The 22,038-nt window shown below is 38.0% G+C and overlaps 1 protein-coding gene across 1 annotated transcript in view; it reads right to left on the reverse strand.

Annotated features, from left to right (window-relative positions):
• LOC136131930 (centrosomal protein of 78 kDa-like) overlaps positions 1–22,038 on the reverse strand; it is a 127,585-nt gene that overhangs the window by 97,107 nt on the left and 8,440 nt on the right. Inside the window, 8 exon segments of the mRNA XM_065888671.1 lie at positions 109–499; positions 1,438–1,609; positions 2,434–2,529; positions 2,531–2,592; positions 3,823–3,900; positions 14,040–14,178; positions 15,575–15,613; positions 16,798–16,936. Coding sequence (XP_065744743.1) covers positions 109–499; positions 1,438–1,609; positions 2,434–2,529; positions 2,531–2,592; positions 3,823–3,900; positions 14,040–14,178; positions 15,575–15,613; positions 16,798–16,936 — 1,116 coding nt within the window.

Consider the following 22,038-nt stretch of genomic DNA (forward strand, 5'->3'; position numbering starts at 1 on the left):
CACTTTCAGAATGTTCTAGTAGACTGAGTTTACTTTTAGTTGTCTTTGAAGAAACAGTCACTATTGTACTCTCTTTCTTAACAGAAATGTGTTTTTTCGAAGACTCACTTCTAATTGGTTCATTAAGCAAAGAATTATTTTGCCCAATTCCTTTGCTTTTCTGCTTTACAGGTGAGTCAGAGCAGGAATGCAGGTCCTTCCCAGGTTGTTTCTTAGCAGAGTAGTTTTTGGTATATTATGCTCTGGTCATTTTCTCTGAAGAAGACCTGGTATTTCTAGGTAATTCCTCTTCTTTTCTTTGACTTCCAGTTCCAGAAATGACGTCTGCTGAAGGAGAACATGTTCTAGCAATGAAATCTTCAAAAGACTCCTGCCGCTGCTCTGTGACTGCGACCCCCAGGTTGTCTTTGGAAGTTTCTAAGGCCTCCTGAGTAGAGACTGGGACATGGAAGGTGTCGACAGGCAAAGGAATCCCAGCATCACCTGTAATTTTCTGAAACTGGAGGGAAAGACAAAAGACGAGACAAAAATTCAGTGATGAACAAAGCCAACCATTAAAAAGTAGAGTTCAAAACTTCAGTGTTACTCTGTGATCTTATTATTAACACAGTCAATTGATTATTCAGAAGATTTCAGAGCCAGTTTTTCTCTAATTATATCCTGCCAAGTGATTCTCAGCTTAACCTAGCTATATCCAAGGCTATGTCTGCTACATTTTCAGACTTTGGTGACTGGGGTAGTTATTACCCATTTCCTTCCCCTCACTAAAAATAAAACCCTACTCTGTAAGAAAATTAATTTCTTTGCTATCCTCCAGGCACATGTAAACAGTATATAATATAGTTTGTGACCAGACTGTCAGTTCCCAAGACCAGTTCCCAAGACCAGTCAGTTCCCAAGACCAGTCTGAGATTGGCTGAGCTGGGCGAAGGGGGCTCCAAGTGAGGCTGGAGGAAAAGCTGACAGGTTTCCCCTCCCGTTCCCATGACCAGGTGAGTCACTGTAATATCTTACGTATCAGCTATGTCAAGATTACTTATTTTAAAAATTGTATCAGTACGTGTACCTCCATTTGTGTTCCTTCATGGTTAAGCTGACTGCATACAAATAGAAACCTAGATAAAATAGGACTAGAACAGACATTTATACAATTTAAAATTTGGAATATTTTCTGTAATGTTTTCTTTCTTCATTAAGGAGAGTTTGCTTTAACTCATACATTTTCTAAAGAACTTCCAGTTTTCTTATGTACAACAATACAGTATCATGAAACGGGCCCACATTTACTAATCTCAGATTTGGAGAGGACTCCAGAGTCTTCTAGCTCCCGAGCATGTGAACTATTAGAGACTGACCATTATTATTTTCTCTCTGACTTGGTCATTTCCTTTTTGCTAATCACTCTTAGAATCCTTAAGTGCTGTCCTCTCCACTTACTTGGAGATTTTGCGTTGGTCCTGGGGCACTCTGCTTTGATTCTGATTTTTCTTCTTCAAGTGCCTTCTTTTCTTCTTTAGGTGGACTACTAACAGTAGAATTCATCTGGGGACGACCTAGTAAATGAAAATCTGACTGATCTGTACCAGCCATTGTGGCCAGCTGCCCAAGCCTGGACCAGAGGAGGAAAGGAGAAAAGACAAAGGTTATTATAATCACAGAAGAGCAGTTTAGATTTCCCCAGACCTACAATCATGAAATACTTCTAAAATCTTAAAAGCCAACATCCTACTCCATACTACAAGCCTCTCTCTCCCCCAAATTCTCAGCCCTTTCCAGATTCATCCTCTAGGAGACATCCCACTGTCTCACTAGCAGCTTCAACATGTACCATGCACCCCGTCCACTGCCAGTCACACCTCCATTCCCACACTTCTTTACCACCTTTCCTCCAGCTTCCAAGAATGTGTTTGTTCCTTCCTTCCCAACACCAACTCATTCACTGACAAAACACCACTCCATCAACTATCAATCTCCACTTCCCTCTTTCAGCAAAATTGCTCACGGTTGAGAACTACTGACCTATATCTTCCCTGCAGATTAATAATAAGTTTTATGTCTAAGACAAAAATAACTTTAATTCAAACTTATAAAACAAGCAAAGTAAATGGAAGATAGGAAAATTCTTATCCATTCCCGAATATTTTCAATGAAAACTGCTTTCAATTTAGTCTTTACAAAAAACTGTACCTACTAATTACTCTGTCTACAGGTTACTCTTTTATAATGGGCTCCCCACTCTACCAAAGCAGGCTCCCCTATTTGCATTTCTTAAAAAATTTTAATTCCTCCTTTTAAAACGTCAACTATATTACCTATAATTACACTAAATTTGGCTAAATATGGCCACATAAGTGATGAAAATTGCTCCAGTTCCTCAGCAAACTACCATTATAGTCGCAAAGAGAAGAACGCCATGAAGAGAAATGAACTAACCCAGCATCTTTAAGGAGATCCAAGAAAGCATGGAACTTCTGAAAAGAATTCTCAATGCTGCCCAAAACACCTTCATCGTCCAGGATCATGCTTGTGGACATGAAGGGCTTCAGACAAAGAGAAATTTACATTTCTTAACTGGGCATTTTCATGTTCCAGCTATAAAAGAAGATGAAAAATGTCTGACATGATTTTTTTCTCATTGTCATCAAAAGTAGTCTTGCCTAGTTTCAAGGAACAAAACTAAAACACTCAAAATGTAATTAATCTGTAATTAACCTAACTCTCCACCAGTAAAGACAGAGACCATTATCACATAATAACCAAAACCCCCAGGCACCCAACAAAGTTTCCTACATAACGCTTAGGTGGTATATAAATAAGCCAAAGTTATCGTTTTATTAATGATCTTTCACAAAAGATCACATTTCTAACTGGTTCAATTCATAATGGAGCCTCATTCCACATCAGAAAATTACCTGCTTTAAGTTTCCCTTAAATTAGAAAGTGAATTATAGAATCTGATCTGAACAAAACATATTACAACTCTGCTGAATGTTAAGAATTAACTTTAGTGAACAAAATATCTAATGCTTACGTTTAAAAGTCCTAAATCATACCCAACCCAATTTATTAAATGTACGATCACCAATGTTTTCTTTGGCTCCTTCAAAATATTCACTCCCGTGCACTCTTCCCCTTCCGCTCATCACCTATGCACTTAAAGCCCCCTATAAGCTCAACTCCAGTATTTCTCAGAAAGGCTGTTATGTTCATGATGCCCCTTTTGCCTTATAGAAGCAGGTGCTCACCATTTGTTGAATGAGTGTTCGCCAATCCAGTGGATATGCACTTTGAAAAATTCCTCCCTATGCTCAACCTCTGATAAAGTATATTTAGAACTTTTTAGATTATGCCCTGCTTTCATGCACATTACCTAATGTAATTCTTATAGTATATATTTTTATCTTTCATTGCATTCTTAGAAGTTTTCCAATATCTTAAATTTATTTAAATGATTCACTTTCCTAATTCATTGCCAGGAGAGTCTCATCATGTCTTTTATGCTACTGTATATATAGTATATGCACAAAAAGTGCTTTCTTGAATCAAAGAATCATGAACAGATCATAAGCTAATGTCATAAAGCATGCGCACACACACACACACACACACACACACACACACATGAGATTTTCATATTTTTAAAAACATGCTTTCTGGAATATAGATCATATGATCACTAAATACCAGTAAATGCAAAAGTCCGTATGATACAACCAATTTGCAACATATTACAGTTTTAAAGTTTACAAACCGTGTGTATATGGATTAAAATCAAATCGAAATAAAACCAAAACACTCCCAAAAGTATAAGAAATTGTTTACTTCATTGACTCATTTATCAGCCTTAAGTCTTATTACTCTTTCCTCCTTTAACTGCTTTAGGCACTCCACCAGTTTTTCCTAAACAAACAGAGTAAATGTTATAACTAATTCATAGTATAATATCCAAAAGCCTTTCCAGCTATAGGACTCATCAGGATTTAGGGGCAGAGCCAGAAGTGAACTCAGATTTTAGTCTGCTACTGGTAATATCATACCATGCTAGTGAAATGAATTATCAAAATCTATCAAATTAGCATAGTAAAGATTTATTTAAATTCCACTTTTTCCAACATAAATTTGTGGCAGCCCACCATAAAAGGCATATGCATATAACATAGCAAGTCAGAAATAAATAGTTAAGAACAAGAAAGAAAAGTTCTATTTTTATTTGTGGGTCTCTTTATAGTAGGAACTCCTATTAATGAACACGCTTAACACACCTGAATTGCATAATTGCAGATTCAAAAGCATTTTTTTAAAAAGTAATCACTTTATTTTTTTTTTATTGCGGGACACGGGCCTCTCACTGTTGTGGCCTCTCCCATTGCGGAGCACAGGCTCCAGACGCGCAGGCTCAGCAGCCATGGCTGACGGGCCCAGCCACTCCGCGGCAAGTGAGATCTTCCCCTGATGGGGCACGAACCCGTGTCCCCTGCATCGGCAGGCAGGCGGACTCTCAATCACTGCACCACCAGGGAGGGAAGCTCCAAGAGTAATCACTTTTAAAGCAATTTACAGTCAAGCACTGTTCCTGGAGTTCCCTGGGCATTAAATCTAATCATCAAAACCCTAAGAGGGGGCTTCCCTGATGGCACAGTGGTTAAGAATCTGCCTGCCAGTGCAGGGGACATGGGTTCGAGCCCTGGTCTGGAGAGATCCCACGTGCCTCGGAGCAACTAAGCCCGTGCGCCGCGACTACTGAACCTACGCTCTAGAGACCCCCAGTCACAACTACTGAAGCCTGCGCACCTAGAGCCCGTGCTCCGCAACAAGAGAAACCACCACAATGAGAAGCCTGCACACCACTACGAAGAGCAGCCCCCGCTCGACACAAGTAGAGAAAGTCCGAGAGCAGTATCAAACACCCGGCACAGCCAAAAACAGATAAATAAAATAAATTTATTTAAAAAACAAACCATACGAGGAAAGAACAATCACTAACTCCATGTTATTTTACAGATGAGGGAAACAGAGGCAGAGAAGTAGAGTAAGTAGAGCAGCACAGCCAAGGTCACACCACTAAGTAGCAGAGCCACACTGTGGACTCAGGAAGCTGGGTGCCATTCCTGCTCACGGAGGTGGTAGTCTTTCCATTCACCAAGGTCACTGAAATAAAATGAACACTGATAAACTCCCTTAGGAGTTTCAGGAAATAAGACATTTCGGTCCGTGAAGTGGGGACACTGCTTGCAATAGGCAGAATTCTAACAGAGCCCCTAAGACTCCTACTTACTGAAGTACACAAACATTCCACTTATCCAATCAAACTCTAAATCTAGGTGCTGCAGTGAAGGGATTTTGCAGACGGAATTAAGGTTCAAAATCAGTTGATTTTTTTAAGATAGGGAGATTATTCTAGGTGGATGTGACCTACTCAGGCACCCCATGAAAAGGACCTGAACTCTTCCTGAATGGAAGTACAAAAGGGACACGAGGGAGACTCTCCATCGCTGGCTCTGAATAAGTCCAATGCTGTGGCAGGGAAGGCAAGTGAGAGGCCTCTAGGAGCTGAGACTGTCCCCCGAATGACAGCCAGCAAGGAAATGGGGACCTCTGTCCTGCAACTGCAGAATCTGAATTATGCCAACAAGCCGAAGAAGCTTGGAGCCATTCTTTCCCAGAGCCTCTGGATGCTAACACAGCCAGACCGACATCTTGATTTCAGCTCTGTGACCCACACAAACTATGGTGAACATCCAACGTTTGGGGCTCAATGTCTTACACTTAAATTTCACATGCTTTAACACTCTCAGGAGGGAACTCACATGTTCCCGTGTGTATCTGAGCAGGAAACCCAGTCACGCTGTGCCTGGACTTCTGACCTGCAGAACTGTGAGCTAGTCAAATAGGTACTGTTTTCAGTCAGTACGAGTGTAGTAAAAGAATCAATATCCTACTCAACCTCCAGGTTCGTGAACAAAATAAATGACTGTCATTGTTTTAGGCCACTGTTTCGGGGTGGTTTCTTATGCAGCGATAAACAATCAGAATTCCTATACTTATGAAAACAGTACGGTATATTTATACCTTTTAACTGCTTTGAACAATCACTTAAAGAATGAGGAACTCTATTATATGCCATCATTGGGAGAGGAACTGGTATCACTCTCTGGAGAGTAACTCTTGGTACCTAACAATAATCCTACATCAGTTTACCCTAAGGAAATCAAAGATGTGGGCAAAGATTTATCTACCAACATGATGTCATAAGATTGTTTACAACCAAACCCTAGAAGAACGCCAAGAGCCTCCAGATTGGGACTGGTTTAAAGAAAAACAGCTCACCGTCTGAAGGAATGCGCTATGAAGCCACTAAGAAAAGAATGACAAGAGGTCTCAAACAGAGTTAATGAATGGGCTTCAGGAGTTCTACATTCATAATATATCCGTGCGTTTTTCCTGGGAGATGATGCGTAAGCTTAATCAAATTCTCTGATGTAGAAGAGTATTTAGTGACATGGCAAAATATTTTTGATACTTTTTTAAGACAAAAGAGCAGATTAGGTGTGTGTACATGCAGAGGTGGCTTCTATTTCCTTCAAGAAGCTGTTCATTGTTTACAAACATTTGCTCAATGAACATATATTTTTATATTCAGAACATGTTTAAAAAATTGAGAGTCTAAGAACTTCAAATTCTTTAATGTTTCATTACTAAAGCCAGTCAAGTTTTCAATGGGGAAAAAGGAAAAAAAATGCAAAATTCCTCTACTTTTAATATGATGGTTTAATCAATCTTCCAATTGTGTTAGAAGTGTTAAATTTTTGTGAAAAAGTATCCTCCTGCAACAAAGTATTCATAATTCATGTCCTTTACATGGAAATATGGAACCAAAAAGTTAGAAAGTAAAATTGCTTGATATTCTATTACTTAAGTAAGACTAATGATAAGGCTTTGGAATAATTTTCCTTCCTGTCATCTGCTCTCCTTCCTCCCTTCTGTACACCAGCTAGGGTGATTTTTCTGGGACAAAGCTTCCACCGTATTGGATATCAAATTTTATGTTCAACTTTTCTCCATTTAACATTGAAATCAATCATTTCTCATATAATCAGGGGATTCATAACCTTGATTTTTTTTGTGGGCTACAAAATATTCCACTGAGTGGGTTTACTGGTTAACCATTTTACACATTTAAATTCTTTCCAACTTTTCAATATTATCAGACAATAACCGTTTTTATGCACGAAAGCTTTTTTCCATATTGAGAATAACATTCTTACAATAAATCCATAAAAATGAGTTTGAGATCAAAGCAAATGAACATTTTTAAGGCTCTGAGGTACCTGTCTCCAAACTTCTTTCCAAAAGATTTCTGAGATTTTACACTGCCATCAGTGATGTATCACTTGGTATATAACCTCTACTATAACTGTTGGCTTACTTCCTCACTTAGAGTGCAAGTTATTTGAAGATAGGGGGTGTATTTTATTAAGTGTTTATCCCCAGCACCTGTGCCTAGCACAACGTAGCCGGTCAATAAATAATTGCTTAATAAGGAAAATCCCTGCCAATACAAGATGTACGTGTGTGAAAGACAGACTGTGTGTTTTTCTCTAACTGCATAGATGAAAACTTGTCATCTTCTTTAATGTGCAATTTTTTTGCTTATAATTAGTAATTAAATTTCTCTTTTAGATTATATTGTAAAAATTCAGATTCTCTGAGGCAAATGGGCCTGGCACTTACCCATTAGCTATATAACCTTGGACAAGTTCTATAACTCTAGGCCTCAACTTCCTCATCTAAAAAATGGAGATAAGCTCCCATATCACAGAGTTATTGTGAGGATTACATGAGTTAAAACACATATAAAATTAGAAGAGTGCTTGGTACATAGAATATGTTCAATTAATGCTGAATGAATGAACATGCGAATGCAAACAGTAGTGAAGGGCTTAAAATGAAATGGTCTCATCCCACTCCCACATCCAGCACTCAAGAAGCGACCGATTCTTTACGCAGGTTTTTAATTGTAAAATACGATATGTGTACTGAGAAGTGCACAGAACAAAACTGTCAATGTGACAAATAAAAAGAGAATACTTACATAAACACTACTAGAATCTGAAAGTATTGATACTTGTCAGCATCTCAACCCCCCCCCCATATCCTTTTCTCATCACAAGCTCCTTCCCTCTTCCAGGTTAAACACCATCCTCATTTCCTGACAATCATTTCCTTTAACCTGCATGCATCCCTAACAAAAGAGTTTAGTTTTGTCAACATCTAACTTTATGTAGAGGATCATAGTATAGGAAGTCTTTTCTATATTATTTCTTTCTCTCAACGTTGCTTTAAAAAATTCATCCACATTGCTGCCTGTAGCTCTAGTTCATTCAATTTTATTGCTGGATAGTTTTCCCACTGTACGAATACACAAAATTTATTTAATTTTTGACTCTTAATGGACATTTGGTTTGTTTTCAGTTTGTGCTAATGCAAATCATGGACAGGAATCCTGTACCGGTTATTCTGGTGCATTTACACAGGGCGGGGGTGAGGGCTGCTGGCTCACAGGCTATTTATATACCTTCAGTTGATGGGAGAGTGCTAAATGCTTTCCAAAGTAGTTGTGTTGATTTATACTTCAGTATAAACAGGGTAGAAGATTCTCATCGTACTTCAGGTCTACAATACCTGATACTACCAGACTTTATTTATGTATTTGTCAATCTGATTGGCATGTAGTTTTGTTAGACCCAAACGGTCTACGAGGGATTCCAACTCGCCCAAGAACCGCCAAGAGTCGAGAGCCGCTGCAACACGCAAGAGGTTTATTAGGAGCCGATGCACCGGGGTTCCCTGAACCTCACGCAGGAGGCCGATGGGGAACCCCTAAAAGCGGAATCACATACTTTTTATAGGTTTATTTACTCATAGGGCGGGTATATTCTCACAATGATTGGGTAAATGTGGTGACTTTTGAATTCATTGGCTTAGGAACTTTTGCCCCACCTTCTGGCCGTTACCTGTTACGGGCAACTGGAAAATTACCCGCTGGCTGGAAAGTCCCCATCAACTGAAAAACTCCAAGAATTGGTTTCGATAGGGAGAAGAATTGGTTTTGATAGGGAGAAGGAGTGGCGCACGATAGGGAGAAGAATTGGTTTTGATAGGGAGAAGGAGTGGCGCAAGAGGTTGGTTTACGGGAACAAGTGAGGGGGTGGAAAGTCCCTAAAGGCCCCACAGTTTCCTTGGTTTTGACTCACTTTTCTCTTATTACTTAATGAAGTCATACACTTTTCTGTGTTTACTGGCTGTTTGGATTTCCTTTTTCATGAGGTTTACGTCAATATTGTTATTTTGTATTACTATTTATTTATTTTTGGCTGTGTTGGGTCTTCGTTGCTGCGTGCAGTCTTTCTCTAGTTGCGGCGAGCGGGGGCTACTCTTCATTCCTGTGGCTTCTCTTGTTATGGAGCACAGGATCTAGGCACGCGGGCTTCAGTAGTTGTGACACGTGGGCTCAGTAGTTGTGGTTCACAGGCTCTAGAGCGTAGGCTCCGTAGTTGTGGCGCACGGGCTTCGCTGCTCCGCAGCATGTGGGATCTTCCCGGACCAGGGCTCGAACCCGTGTCCCCTGCCTTGGCAGGCAGATTCTTAACCACTGCGCCACCAGGGAGGTCCAACTATTGTTATTTTGAATTCTTCTCCATTTCCACGTAATACTCTTACATGACTATTTTCTCACTAAACTGGAGGCATTATCTGTTCACTTTCTAACTTACTAATAAGGGTTTAGTTCCTTTACACTCTTTCCTATGTCCACACTGCTCTGTAAAGTTATGTCATCATGAGTTATTCCACTGCTCATGATCTCTTTGACTTGTAGTGATATACTTAAAAACCTACTACATTGTTGATCAACTATAAACTCTCTCAATGTCACGCTTTGTAAAATGAGGACATTCATACCATCTTCCCTTTTTTCTACCTCCTGTTTACCTTCCAAACCTAGCTTTTACGTTGTCAAAGTTGAAATTTATATTCTGTTCTATGTGCAGTTAAGTCTTCTGTTATTCGAGAGTCAGTAAGGAGTAAGGTTTAAGAGAACAGGCAGAGAGCCTAAACTCAAAGCCTCGATCCAACCTTAAAACAGGTACAGCCTGGGCAAGTTCCTTCCTTGTCTTAGTTACCTGTTCTCAAAAGTGGGAATGGGCCATCCCTGGTGGCACAGTGGTTCGGAGTCCGCCTGCCGATGCAGGGGACACGGGTTTGTGCCCCGGTCTGGGAGGATCCCACATGCCGCGGAGCAGCTGAGCCCGTGAGCCACGGCCGCTGGGCCTGCGCGTCCAGAGCCTGTGCTCCGCAACGGGAGAAGCCATAACAGTGAGACGCCCGTGTACCGCAAAAAAAAAAAAAAAAAAGTGGGAATGATATTAGCACCAACCTCATAAGGCTATTCAGAGGATTAAATGAGTTAATATATGCAAAAACACTTAGAGCCCAATATATACTAAGTACATACTAGTACACAATACATTTCAGTACATACCAACTTAATACTAATACATACTAAGTATAGTTTACTTATTAGTGATTACATGCAAGTTGACGATAAAAGCTGCAAACCAAGACAGTATTGCCATTATTGCAATTAAATTAATATTGCCCACTGCAGATGTACTGTGTCTCTGTGTACAGACTACACCTTGTTCCATACTGTGGCAGTGTCACTGCCCTTGTGCAGGGTGACCACATACCCCAAGCCGCCTTGGGCTGTTCCAGTTTATACCTGTTGTCCTGATGTTACAGCATTAGAGCGCCTCCTTACACTATTGAAGTGTAAGGAGTTTGGACAAGTTCTGGTTTGGACAACAAATTAGATAGGTGGTCATTACCCCTGTGTGTCACTGAAAAGGGGGACATCTATAGTGTCAAGTTTAAGTGGATTCTTCTCTTCCTCACCAATAGTACGTTAAAAATCAATGATAGTTTAGTTTGCTTCATGTTTATGTCCATATAGCCTTTTCTCCTCTGAAGTTCAAGTTCCTTCTCTTCCTCTCCCTCCTCCCTTCCAACGGTGCCTAATACCAAGTAAGTACAATATGCCTCAAGGTGTTTCTAAGCTCTCAATCACACAATCAATAGAAGCCTCTCCACTCTAGACTAGCTGCAATCTGCACCGAATCCCCTATTACCTTCCTTCTTGGTTTATTGCCTCATTTTGCTGGATTATTTCTATAAATAGCTTAAGGTGTAGCAAAGGAGGTCAATTTTTCAAATTTCTTTGTGTACAAAATATCTTCTTCAGCCTCCACTTATGACTGATAGTTTGGCTGGATACAAACCCCCAGGGTGAAAATTATGTGCCTGAAAAACTTTGGAGGTATCTTTCTAATGCCTTCCAGGATCCATGGTGCTGATGACAAGTGTGATAAGGTCAGATTTTAACTCTTTTTTTTTTTTTTTTTTTTTTGCAGTACGCGGGCCTCTCACTGTTGTGGCCTCTCCCGCTGCAGAGTACAGGCTGCGGACGTGCAGGCTCAGCGGCCATGGCTCACAGGCCTAGCTTCTCCGCAGCATGTGGGATCTTCCCCGACCGGGGCACGAACCCGTGTCCCCTGCACCGGCAGGCGGACTCTCAACCACTGCGTCACCAGGGAAGCCCTTAACTCCTTTTTTTAGGTGGGCAGTATTTTTCTCTCGGGAATGGATGTATCCTCTCAGTATTTTATTCTATTTTAATTTATTTTTTCAGTATTTTACAGTTTCACAATGAAGGGTGCCTAGGTATGAGTCTATTCTTGCTCATCTTGTGTAACTATTTTCAGTCTGAGGCCTGATGTCTACTTTCAGCTGTGGGGAATTTTGTTGCCCTTTGACAGCTTCCTTCCATTTTTTTTCTGGGTCTGGAGTTTCTAATAGTAACATGTTGGATCTCCCAGATGCAGCCTCTCTAACATATTTCTATCACATTTTCCATTATGTCTTTCTTTTTTATATACTGAGAAATTTTTTAAATTCCTACTGAATTTATTTCAGCAACCATATTTTCATTTCCAAGAGACCTCTCGCTTTCTGACCATTCTCTTTTTAATTAACACCCTAATCTTATTTTATAGTTGCTAGCTCTTTTTAAACCTCTCTCAGGATACTAATTAGGGTTTTTTCTTAAATTATTTTGTTCCCTAAATTGCCCCTGGTCCTACTAGGATACATATTCACTCTTTTTCCCCCTCTCATGTTGGAAGCTTTACTCAACTATCAGGCAAATGACAGTTACTTTCTATTTAAGAATGAGTGCAGAAAGCTCCCTGAAGTCAACGATTGATTGGTTTCTTATGCAGGAAAAAGCGGGGAGTAACTGTAATAGGATCTCCCCCAAACACAATTTTCTAGGGTGTAAAAACTCACACTAGCTGCCCTAGTTCTCGCCAGTTTCACTGGTTTCAAAATGAAATCATCTCATTTCAGGAGTGTGAGGGCGGGGCTGGGAGTCCACTCCTCCAAACACAACCCTTCAATGAGCTCCCCTATTTCAGTCACACTTTTAACTAACTCCACCCTCTCTCCTACATGCGCATCTGAGCATGGGCCTACTTCTGCAGGTGGGGTCAGAATCCTCCTCCGTTGCAGGTGGTCACTGTGCATATTCTAGGTGATGCTTTTCCTCTGTTCTACTGCTTCAGTTTCACACTCTTCCACTTGTCTTCCGTCTTTCAAAACTATGTTGAAATCTCTTGATTCTTGTGGGCTTATATACTTAAACACTTTGATACCATCATTGTAGTGTCTTGTGAAAACGGAGAAGACCTAAAAGGGTTCTCAGTGCCTTCTGAATCTGCTATTCTGTGGTCCAGTGTTTAAACTTCTTGGTCTTCCCCAGTGTCTATCATTGCTTTTAGAAATACAATCTCCTGGTCTATTCGTGAAGGAAATGAATACATCACATCTAAAATGACAAGGAAGGCGGGTTAGATGCTCTAGGGTCTTGTTGTACTCTGCCATTTACTAATAAACCACTACGTGCTACAAATTGTAGGTGCTCATTTATAAAACGAAAGGGGGTAACCCTACACGAACTATAGATTTCTCCTACTCTAACATTTCATAATTTTCTAAGTTCTTTTCTTAAAATTTCTCTATTATCATTAATTTTAATTAAAAAATAAAAATCTAACTTTCTCTTTTGAAAATCAAAGAGTAATTCCCATAGTCCTACAATAATGGGATAATTAGTTCTGAAACCTGTCAAGTTTCATGTTTCATATGAAAAGAAAATCACATTAAATAATTAAAAAAAATTAAACATGAACTTTGTAGCACAAAGACAAGGTCCCCCAAAATGTTGTTCCTTTATTTACTAGAAATGTTCAGCTCTGCATTCAAGTTGAAAAAAAAAGAAACATATTATTTTTGAGGTACAAAAATTTCTTATGAAAATCAATTTTTCTTTTCTGTCCATACAAACAAAAGTATGGAATGACATTAGAGGTCAGGTTTAGTTGGTAATAGAATGTAGCTTCTTGATATTTTTTATTTTAGGAAAGAAGAATATCAACATCAAAACTTTTTTTTTACTTTTATTTAAAATGAGGCCATATTTTCCTCTTATAAAAACAGAGTTCAACTAGAACTGTCAATTTTCTCACCTGTAAAACAAGAGCACTGAATCAGCTGACTATATTCATTCAGAACTCAGTTTCTTTATCGTACGATCACTATCACGTTAGTGATAGGTGTTTAGCTATCATATTTATATCATAAATAAGATAGCTAAACACCAGCAACTGATTACATATATCGCCTAAATCTAATATACTAAGGTTCTAAGGAAAGGAAAATATATTACTAACGACATGTTTTAATTTTTATTTCTTAGAGTTCAAATGTCCACCATTCACCTTGGTCTAAGCTTAAGGAACCATTCAAGGGGATACAAGGCAGATGGGAGGGGAAAATAGAACCCTCACACAAGCTGTGCCATGTTGCAATCAGGCTTCCATTTGAAAAATAATCTTCTCTATAGCTTTAAAGTGATAACTTTGTACCTGCAGTGCTTCTTGTTTCAAACGGATTTTCTCTGGCTCTTCCTGAACACTTTCTGAGGAATCATCGACCTCTTCGATTTCTGAGGAGGAAGGACTCTCTACTGTCACAGTCACAGGAAATTCTGATGGACCTGAGTGTCTGAAGAAGAAGATAGGAAATCACAGAGTTGTTACACTAAAGTGCAAAGAAAGAAGACAAGATTGTAAAAAAAGATAACACAAGCCAGATCCAAATATTAGAGGACATTTAACAAAAGTGATCTGAGCTATCATTATTTATAAATGTCTCTCACTGCTCCTTAGTCTAAAACAGGCAATGACTAAGTAAAATTACAGGAACTTATTTTTGCTATGTTACTATACAGACCTCTGTTGTACATGGTTAGGATTAGTAATGGGAATTGCCCATATTATTTGGTTAAGTTTCTTTCACAGAAGCCAAGTGAAGAGCCAAGGTAAACATTTTTTCTCAGATCGACTTTATACTGCAAATGAAAAATTTATTCTTCACCATCAGACACAAACAGTCTGGAAGAAAATGTAGTTTTTCAGAGGAAAATACATCAGTAAAGGGACTGATGAATAATCAGAAAGTCAACATATCTAAGCTGGGAATAATAGACATTAGAATTTTAAAAAAGAAATCACATACACAACTAAAACTAACCCATCAAAAAGTTCATCTTCTCACCACACTTAAGCCAAAACTAGGGTAACAGTAATACAATTCTCCCATCAAGATTCACTGCCACTGCAATGTTGTTTAATAGGACAGTTCCAAACATTTAAAACCTGACCTGGCCACAACCCCATAAAAGTCTACAGATCATAAAGAAGTGTGCTGGGATTATATAACCACGCAGAAGACAAGTCACTAGGACATCATTTTGACAACAAGCAGCAAACCCTGCAGCACAGGAAAACCGTAACAGGAGAACGAGGTGCACACCTCTCTCTCTGGGCATGCAAGGGCAGGACTGACACCCAAGATGTCAGCAGTGGTGCCTTTCACAGAGCAACTATGCAGTCTCCCAGAACCACTAGGAAGGAGAATCTGATACTGACAGTATTAGCTTGCCATGAGGCCATAAGCGAGGGAATGTGTGTGGCCTTGGTGAGAGAGCAGAGGTTTGGGAGATGTTGCTTTATATTGGCTTTCAGATCAGGAATTTGTACATAGAGCCCGCAAACAACGTTTCTTGAAAACATGTGAACATTCTTCAGTATGAGAGCTCCATGTGAGGGGTCAGAAATGGCACTCAAGTTCGTTTCACTGGGTAACAGCTGATTTGCGGACTGGAAAACAGGCTTCCTTGTTTACAGGCATAACCACAAGGCTGCCAGTTGTGTGCCAAATCCACACAACTACACAGTTGCATTGGGAGAGTGATCAAACATGTTTTACATGGATTTATTTCAGAGAGGGAAATGCTTCTTGTAAGGCTCTGTCAGTTTAAAAAGCAAGGAGAATGACCATCCACCTTTCCCAATTCAAGCCCTATATATCATAAATATGATAGCTAAACACCAGCAACGGATTACATACATCACGAGCTTTGATGAATGGAAAGCCCCTAAAAAGATATCAACAAAACGAAGTTAGATCTTCATGTAAATACATCACCAGTTAAACCCAGTTAATACAACTATTTAGTATTATGTACAGTATCCACACAGAATTGTGTATAAAAATAAATAAGCTCAAAACAAGGACCTGGAGGGCTCTGCTATGGAGAAAACTGAACAGAATTCAGCTGACTGGCTCGGTAATAACTCTGAACTGCTGAGAGACCCCTTCAGTTCCTATGTTCAGGATGCTTGAGATTTCAGTCTCACTTCTTTAAATGGTGATATTAATCATTCTCTAATTTACCACCCTCTGTGAGGAGGATGGACCTGAGATTAAGTGTCTCAGGAAGAAGATAGGAAACCACAAAGTTGTTAAACTCAAGTGCAAAGACTGGGGATTCAACACTATAGTTTATGCCACAGCAATTCACATTACCATTTAAAAAAAAGTAGTCGGTTGTCCAATGGGGATTCTAAACATCCATTTAACATGAGCAACTGAACAGTTGTTTTACACAGTAACTACTTCAAGTACTATTTAAAATCAATTCTCTTTGTTTTCTTAAGCAATTGTTAATCCCCAATTTCGTGAATACTACTAAGTCACTTGAAAATCATCTAGAGCAATCTATTTCACTTAGCAAGCCTAAAGCTATAGTTCAACCATATTATTTACTGTTCTGTGACAAAAATTACTATGAACAGCTACCCCCTGGATAAGGAATCAGGTAAAGCTAGTTTGACTCATTAAATCTGATTTACTGAGTTAATAAGCCAGTTGTTTTAGAATAGGTCTAATGCATAATTTTCATCCATTCTGTATTAAACTATTTCCCATGTCTAAAATGTCTTTTTGCCCATTCGTACATATCCAAATTCCTACTTCTGTGCTGTAGGGCTTCATGCAACTACACCTGCCTTTAATGAAACTTTTCTCACATGCACAATTGGTGATAATTTTAGTCTCCTCAAGACTCCCACGGGGTTAGCTCTGTTGTGACAATTGAGAAACAACTTGAAACTCCCAATTACTTTTTGTTTTTCTTCCTTAGAGGGCTCATTAGGCAGAAGCCATGTGTGAGTTATCTTTTTTCCTCTATAGAAAGCACCAGAGACCGCTCACATAACAGAAGTTCCAAAATAAGGGACTCTGAATGATTGAAAAAGACAGGGAATGCAAACACGTTACCTGTTGCTTTTTGCACATTCTGCAGTACGCCACGGCCAGAAACCAGACACACCAGGTGGTGGTAGAGATTCAGGACCATAACATTCTTTACCAGCAGAGTGTTTCCTTCCATTACTTACAGGTTGCTTTGCGGCCAAGCCTATGTTTGACAAAGCATGAAAAGAAGGAATCAAGATGCACCAAAGGTCTACAGAGCAACTGTCACATGTGTACACTTTGAAAGGAATCAAACAGGGACTTGACAATGATGCCAAGGCCATTAAAAAGAGGATCGTTTTGTACAAAGGTTTTACATAAGCCAGCATTTTTAAAAAATATAAGTTCTCTACAGTAACAAGTTATTTTAACTAAAACAAAAGTATTGAGATGTGCAGAAATGCAAAAATAAATTTTTAAAATAATCCCAAAGTATGATACATTTTATGTATTATGCAGAAACACTCAAGTTTCCTGAATCTTAGAACACCTTTGGCATTTCTGAACCTCAAGGACACAGAAACACAGATACACCCATGACTTCTGCCAAACAGAATCTTCAGAATTAGACCAAAATTTCAATTTAAGATGAATTTTTCTATGTAAAAACAATTAAAGTTATAAGGCTGCAAGTTGCTGGGTGGTAGGTGAGTCAATGTTACTCTCCTATAAGCCTGTCAACCTTCACTGCTCCTTTGATTTCATACAGAAAACACACACAAAAACAAATAAAACCCACTGGATAAAAGAGTGAAATGTGGAGACTTATCCTATATTTCAGTAGTAAAGAGGCAAGTATCTTTATATGAAATATTTGGTTGCAAAAACTAGACCTACGTGTTAATATTTTATTTACAACAAGCCACATATTAAAATTCACATTTAAATATTTAATTTGAATTTACTGAAAACAAACATCATAGGTTAAAATGGTTATATTTATCCTTCAAAGCTACTATATTTTGTGTTATTTTATTTATTTATTTTAATAGAGCTTTATTGGAGTATAATTGCTTCACAATTCTGTGTTAGTTTCTGTTACACAACAAAGCGAATCAGCCATATGCATACACATGTCCCCATATCCCCTCCCTCTTGAGCCTCCCTCCCACCCTCCCTATCCCACCCCTCTAGGTCATCGCAAAGCACCGAGCTGATCTCCCTGTGCTATGCTGTTGCTTTCTACTATAGTTTAGCAACATTAGGATGCAGGGTAAAATGGAGTGTATGTGGTAATATAGGACAAATATTTCATAGAGTGTAGCTTATTGATAATCAGCACACGATCCTGTGTGATTTACATGCCTCTTAAAAATATATAGGAGCTCAGTTCATTTTGTGCTATTTTATTGTGTTTTTTAACTTAATTACAGTCAAAAAAAATGTTTGTATGCATGTGGTTTGTATGTGTATACCCTTCCTTTACTTTCAGAAACGAATGCAAATACATTTGTATTAAAAGTTTTTTAAATTACACTTTTCTTGTTAGGAGATAAAAAAAATTTCTAATAAAAGTTCCCATCTTTTTTTAGGCATACAAAATGACAATATAAATGTGACACAATTCACACCATTATTTCACCCTATACTCACCAGGATCTAGGTATATACCCAGATACTGACTGGATTACCTCTATGTCTCCAAATAGCTGAGGCAAATAGAAAAAAAAAGCCCAAGAAATAAAATTACTCTTAAAATAGCTCAATGAGTTTGTATATTTCAGTTATATTTCCACTTTGTTTCATCATGCTAAATAAAAAAATACGTTTAACTGTTTTCTTCTCATTCCATGATGCCCTATTATATACCACCAGGTACTAATTTTACAGAATTCCTAATATACATGCTTTATTAATATATATATTTCCATTTCTAATATCATAGCAAAAGTCAACTTAGCTATTTTAAGAATACTGTACACATGATATAAATTTTTAATAATATCTAATTAGTGTGATACCACAAATCTTAACTTCTTTGTATGTACTATTTGATTAAAATATCACTCTCTTGAAATAACAATTGGCAGACAATCATAAGCTTTTTTTTGACTTCATAAACACTCTGAACAACTTATTTAGTACACTATTGTCCAAGCAAGTTGATTAACAGAGAATCAAAAACATACATCTTTAAGTAGAAAAAAAAAAGCTGTATTTATGAAGATGTTTACAATAGTTTATTTTAGGTTATTTCCAATTGTTCACCAATTTAAAAAATTGACCAACTCAATGAAACCCTGTGAATACAATGTTAAAAAGTATAACTATGAATCACAGAATTTAAATTTAGTATGAAAAGATAAGGATGGCAAATTATATTGAAGTTATGTGGAATTATGTTTATAGACAGCAGGAAGAGAAAATAAAAATGTAAATATTGCTAGATAGGATAACGCAATTAGAGGTGGTCTTTTAAATTTTTCATTTTTATGCTAATACAATACCTTCATAAAACCCAAAAATCTTCAAACAACACATTTAAAAAAAATTGTGGTAAACTACACAAAACAGAAAATTTATCATTTTAACCATTTTAAAGTGAACCGTTCAGTGATATTAAGTCAACAAATTTTTAAAACTTTCAGAGGGAACCTGAATAAAAGATGTGTTGTCCATTGGTGATTTTAATGTATCTGGTATATAACTAAAGTCACCACAAAACTCTTTCTGGGAAATTGGCAGATCATAAACATAAAATATTTATTTTGCTTTATATCAAACCTTATTGTTTTGCTGTTTCAAAATTCAAATTTACTCACAAGAGTCAGTTTCATATTAGATTTGGTTTCACAAATGCTGCTCCTGCTATTCATTCTTATCAACAAAAAAAAAAAGACTATTTGTGCCTAACGATAATATGTTCCAGAAAATAAAAAGTTAAAAGGTTTTCAATCTGCATTTCTGGGAACCTAAATTAAAGCATCACACAACATTTTCAAAAACAGAAAAGCCATTTGATTTGACTAAAAACTTAGTTTTAAGATGGCAGAAAGTACCTTGATAATTTTCTTTTAAGAAAGAAAGAAAAACAAGCCATTAAAGAGAAATTCTTCCGAGCGAACTGAAACATGTTATGTATGTCTGACTTGGCACTCCTTCCATCTGGAGAACTTTTTTGATAATTGCTTTCATCACAGAATGATCTAAAGTAAAATGAACTGAAGTTAGAGTAATTATTTCCCAAAGAGTGGCTATTTCCATTTAAAACCAAAAGCCAACTAATTATTGCTTTTCCCATAAATTTAAATATGAAATCTACATTATGTAATTATATACTTAATACCCCTTTGTGTATTCTAATTTCTTCCTCAGAAACCTAAGATGCCATCTTGCAGACTGCCCCCAGTGGCTACTATTTTGGCAGCAGCAAAGGTCAACTTTAAACATTTTGCACCTAAAGTGGCTTTGGATACCTTTGGATAGAAAGTACAGTCTGAGCACTGTCCAGACACTTAGATACCTAAAGGGCATCTAAGATAACAAATCAAAGTCCTGATATTCCCTCAAAAGCTGCTCCTCCCATCAGCCCCCTTCTTCTAAGTGATACCACCCAGTTGCACACATAATCATCAACGACTTGTCTCCTTGTTACTATTCCCTTCCTACCTCACAACTAATCTATCTGCAGGTCTTGTTAGCTACACCCTGAAAACACAGCCTGAATTCAACCACTTTTCACTTGCTGCAAACTTCCAACCTAACCGAGGCCATAAACATCTCTTATTTGGACCACTGTGATAGTCTCCTAACTGGTCTCCCTGTTTCTCTTCTTTATCCTCCCAAGTCCATTCTCTATACCAGGTCACCTTATTCAGATACTATTTGGATCATGCCTTTTTCCAGTTCGAAACCCTCTACTCATTTAGAAAAATCCACATCTTTACTCTGGCCTTCAAGACTTTACAAAAGCAGACCCCTGGCTAACTCCTTGACTTCATGTCATACCACATTCTTCTTCACTCAGTACTCTGCCCAGATTGGCCTTCTTGCTTTTCCTTAAATACTCCACCCACCTACTCATTGCCCCCTTGTCCTGGAATGTGCTTACCCCAGATCTTCCATGGCTTGCTCCTCTCTTCATTCAGGTCTCTGTTCAAATGCCTCTTCTCCAGTGAAGCTGGCCCCTAACAAACCTGTCCAATGGAGTCCTACCTGCCCCCCCTCACTCTTCTTACATTAACATATTTTTGCACTTCCTACTCTCTAAAATTATATTACTTATCTCTTTACTAATTTCTATCTGAACTCCTTCACTAGAATGTAAGCTCCATGAGGGCAAGACTTTTGTCTGTCTGGTTCACTGCTTTATCCGTAGTGCCTAAACCCGTATCTGGCACACAGAAGGTATTAAAAAAATTACTTGTGAAACTGACAAATGAATAAAGTACTCCTTGCAAGAATTCAGAGGTTGCACAAGAAGCAAATAATGCTCTTGGTGGAAGCAGGCTTAGTATCTAGGTTCACCTCTATTCAGAGTAGAGATAAGAACAATTTACAAGTATAAATCACTTTAATCAGTAAATTATCTGCTCAAACCATAAGGGAAGTACAACATTAGAAAAGTACTGTTTTCTAGGATACAAACAATTAACAAATTCAAACAATGTGTGTATAGAGAATACACACTAAAAACCTATCATGAAAGTATGATGGTCAAGAACTCTCATGGTAAAAGGTCAGACAAAAACTAGAACAAATGATCATGAATTCTAGTAGTTCTGGGGCTGAACAACTTACTCATTTAATCAAAAGGGATCATCACAAAAGCACAGGTATTAAAAATTATTACATGAAAGGAAACTATCATGAGTCATTTAAGTGTTGAGTGGACCATCACATTAAAATAACTGGAGTCTTTCAACACCCCATGACATACAGAAATAGCAAGTCAGACATATGGAACTAACAGCATATGATACAACCCTTACAAACTCTCACTACAGAAGAATGGACACCTGGTGTAATTAACCAACTAGCCAAATGAATACAAACAGCCAGTAAACCTCACCAGTAAATCAAATGAATACAAAATAAAACAAAATGTGGTTATTCTCCTATCAGATTAAGCCAAGATTCTGTAAGAGAAGTCTTTAAAATGTCTATACCCTTTTGATCCAAAAGAAATAGTCAGAGATATAGGTAAGGATATATATCAGAGTACTATCTGTAACTGAAAAACTGGACATACCTTTTATACAAGATCCAATAAGCTATGTGCACTGTGGCATATTCATATAATGGAACACAGAAGGGTCACAAAAT

The sequence above is a fragment of the Phocoena phocoena genome, chromosome 12 (genome assembly GCF_963924675.1).
Source record: "Phocoena phocoena chromosome 12, mPhoPho1.1, whole genome shotgun sequence".
NCBI lineage: Eukaryota > Metazoa > Chordata > Mammalia > Artiodactyla > Phocoenidae > Phocoena > Phocoena phocoena.